The sequence below is a fragment of the Sphaeroforma arctica genome (assembly GCF_001186125.1).
Source record: "Sphaeroforma arctica JP610 unplaced genomic scaffold supercont1.22, whole genome shotgun sequence".
In the NCBI taxonomy this organism is placed as follows: domain Eukaryota; class Ichthyosporea; order Ichthyophonida; genus Sphaeroforma; species Sphaeroforma arctica.
In genome coordinates, this window is record NW_014040536.1 from 186,304 (window position 1) to 189,537 (window position 3,234).

Sequence of the window (3,234 nt, forward strand, 5' to 3'; positions counted from 1 at the left end):
AGGCCTACACTCCCAGCGTTAACGGCTCCAGCCCTTCTCAAGCTGCGACTGTTGACCATTCTTTCAGTCGCGTCCGCCGGTGAGCAACGCATCTCATACGCACGCATGTCAGACGAGCTCGATCTGCACGACACACGATTGCTGGAGGATGTGGTTATCCACGGAGTGTACCTGGACCTGTTCAAGGCTAAGATTGACCAGCGCAAAGAGGAGATCCGAGTGCGTGCGTGTGTGGGCAGGGATCCTAGGCCGGCGGCGTTTGTGGTATGCATGCGGATGCTGGTTGAGGGGGTTGAGAGTTCTGTGCAATATTTTTACAACCATATTGGAGAGTCGTCGCTAGGCATGACGATGTATATGCAAGCGTGTGTGGTATTGTACCTGCGAGATTGTAGTTGACAGGGTCAGCACGCGAGTTTTTGCCACTTTTAATTCCTTTTATAGTGGCCGGTTTCGTATCGTTGCCGTGTATGAACGGTCACATGATTGCCATTATACTGTGCTTTTACCATGCATTTCCTGAGGAGACCGGAGCAGCACAACCACAAGGTGACACAATTCGTAGAAATCTGTACTTCAGCTTGGATTCGCATACACACGTACAATCACACATTGTCACGAAATACAATATATAATGTACGCACAGAAAATGGTCGAGAAGCTTACGAAATGGTCAGGACAACAAGCGGATGCGTTGCAAACATTGAAGGAAATGATTGAAAAGTCAGACTCAAAGGTAGAAGCAGAGCGCACATCTGCTGCTGCCAGTCAGAAGAAAAAACCCAAGTCGTATTCATCAACTAAACCACCGCATCACGTGAAGGTATTGTGCTTCGGAGGATGTGACATGTGGGCACACGTTATTTATTAAGGAAGTCATATGCACACAGATTCTGGAATAAATTCTAGCTCCATCCGTAACAGTATTTTCATGACACGGTGTGGCTTTTCAATTCCAGATATGTTTACTGACGTACGATGTTGTTGTATCAAACAGAGTTCTCGAAAAGGGAAGGAGGCTCGCACCTCGGCCCATTAAATCGACCAGCTCGTGGGCGAGTTCGGTACTGGAATCGTCACCTGAAATACCTCTCGATGCTGTTGTAGCGTGGAACCACAATTCTTCACGCGACACCCCGCACAACCAGTTATTCTGCCCTGTACATAGCTCCTGACTTTGGCGTGTACACCTCAGTGTGATTCTATAGTATCTGAGAATTCCCTGCGGTCCGCGGAATTGTGAAGTATGCTTCTAGTATCAGCATAGCAGCGTCTTCATCTAAACGAAAGCAAACTCACAGTGCCGACGTTTTTTTCGTTACGTAACGGATATCGAGCTCCTGCACGCTCATTGTGCGTCCCTGTTTTCCTATGGAGTTGTCGTCCACTTACAGCCATGAGAGTAGATGTACGTATTCCGTGTGGAAGAGTTGGCACGGGCGTGCTATTGTCTATACATATTGCAGCGGCTGTGCGAAGAATAGAGCACTTCGAAGTGAGGAACACTGTTATGTACTACAGACCTGTCAAAAGATAGTAAGCATATTGCCGAACCCAACCAACATCGCTCACTTGCGGTATTGTGACGCATTTCCACATACCCCAAGCGGCTATTTCCTTGGTGGAGAGTTCCTCCAGCAGAAGCTGCAATTGAACGTCAAGGCGTGAGATTGGGTGCTCACAGACGTTTGAAGCCACCAGGTGGTGCTCACCCTCTGCCCACGCATGTGGAATAGCATCGCGGTTAGTATTGTGCGTGTGCTGTACGTACGGTCTGAAAAATCTCAATCAACAGATGGAAACTTAAGTACACATCAGTATATATGCAATACATGTCGTACAGGATTGTAGAGCATAGGCGTTCATATTAAAATGTCGCATCATGGCATCCCACAAGTCAGGTGAATATTGATGGTGTGCTCAGGTTCTGCGCTGATGTTCCGAATTTGAAATGAGCGCACGCTGTGATGGCGCGGGTTCACACGTTTTCGAATTTGATATTGTCAGCCCACGCAATTGAGGACTGTGGGAAAAAGAAGTTTCCTCCCAGAGAATACAAGTGTCCGAGTATAGTCGTTCGCCTAGTATATTGTGACTCAATGGAATATTATCTATACATAGCACTTTAGCAGTACATACACCTTTTTTTCTCATAGCCTCACCTGAATAATTACATTTTATTGTGATTATTCCAGGGGCTATTTTGAAACCCTATTACCCTAAGGACAGATAACTAAAATCTAAATATCTAAATAAGCACATATTTTATTTTGGCGCGTATTCGTGAGTCTGTCAAATCTCAGGGTAGGGACTATTTACTCATCGAGTCATCAGGCACTCTCGACCATAGCCATAGTCCTCTCTAAATTATACACTCGACACAACAGCACAGGTAAAAGAAAAAGAAACAAAAGGAGTGTGATATTTGTGCATATAAATACATACTCTATATATTGTAATCTACATATATAAAAGGGCAAATATATAGAAGTATATTAACATACGGACCTGTTGCAATTGGGCATACACTACTTACGTTATATCATTATGCCGTCCGTTGTGTTTACTGAGGGGCTGCAACGCGAGGTGACGCGAGGGCTTGCAAATCCACAGCTCTTTAAGAATCATGCATCTTTAAAAAGAAATTTACAAAGGCTGGTCAACGATGCGGAAGAACGCAGACAAAATACGAGGGAGATGGCAATAAGAGAGGCTAAGTTAGCTGAAGATAAGCTGAAATCAGACAATATAGTAGAGAAGGCTAGTAAACTGAATAAAGAGATAAAAAATAGAGATGATAAGAAAGGAGTTGCGGCGGATAATGCCACCACAGCAAAAGAGGACAAGAAGGCAACGGGAACAAACGACAGCGTAGATGTGTCTAATACAAATGAAACAGGGTCTGGAGGACTGAGTGATTCGCTCAAAGATCTTCTGCAAAAGAATACATCTGGTAAGAAGGCACCACCCATCAAAGAGTCATCGCTTCCTGATGACATCCGTGAATCGAAAGGTATGTACTACTTGACTGCACTCATTAACGTGGCTCATGTACTTAACGTTTCCAGTTTCCAACCTTGCCAGCATATTTTCTAGGCGTGTAGCTTACATTATAACTACAGCTGCAGCGAAGTGTACACCGGATTATTCAGTAAAGTTTATACACACACACACACACACACACGCACACAACACACTATATATATATAATAAATACATATAGATACAATATAC

General features: G+C 44.4%; 2 protein-coding genes across 2 annotated transcripts in view; both read left to right on the plus strand.

The window, feature by feature from the left end:
- On the plus strand, window positions 1–2,007 carry SARC_00662 (hypothetical protein). The gene is made up of 3 exons (XM_014305654.1): window positions 1–264; window positions 647–823; window positions 998–2,007. Exons 1-3 carry the CDS (start codon window positions 106–108, stop codon window positions 1,037–1,039), a joined length of 378 nt encoding a protein of 125 aa, XP_014161129.1. The 5' UTR covers window positions 1–105; the 3' UTR covers window positions 1,040–2,007.
- Window positions 2,008–2,483: 476 nt separating this feature from the next.
- The window catches only part of SARC_00663 (hypothetical protein), a 3,992-nt gene continuing 3,241 nt past the window's right edge, over window positions 2,484–3,234 (plus strand). Inside the window, exon 1 of the mRNA XM_014305655.1 lies at window positions 2,484–3,013. Within this exon, the coding sequence (XP_014161130.1) occupies window positions 2,548–3,013 (466 nt within the window). The 5' untranslated portion in view covers window positions 2,484–2,547. The remainder of the gene's footprint in view (window positions 3,014–3,234) is intronic.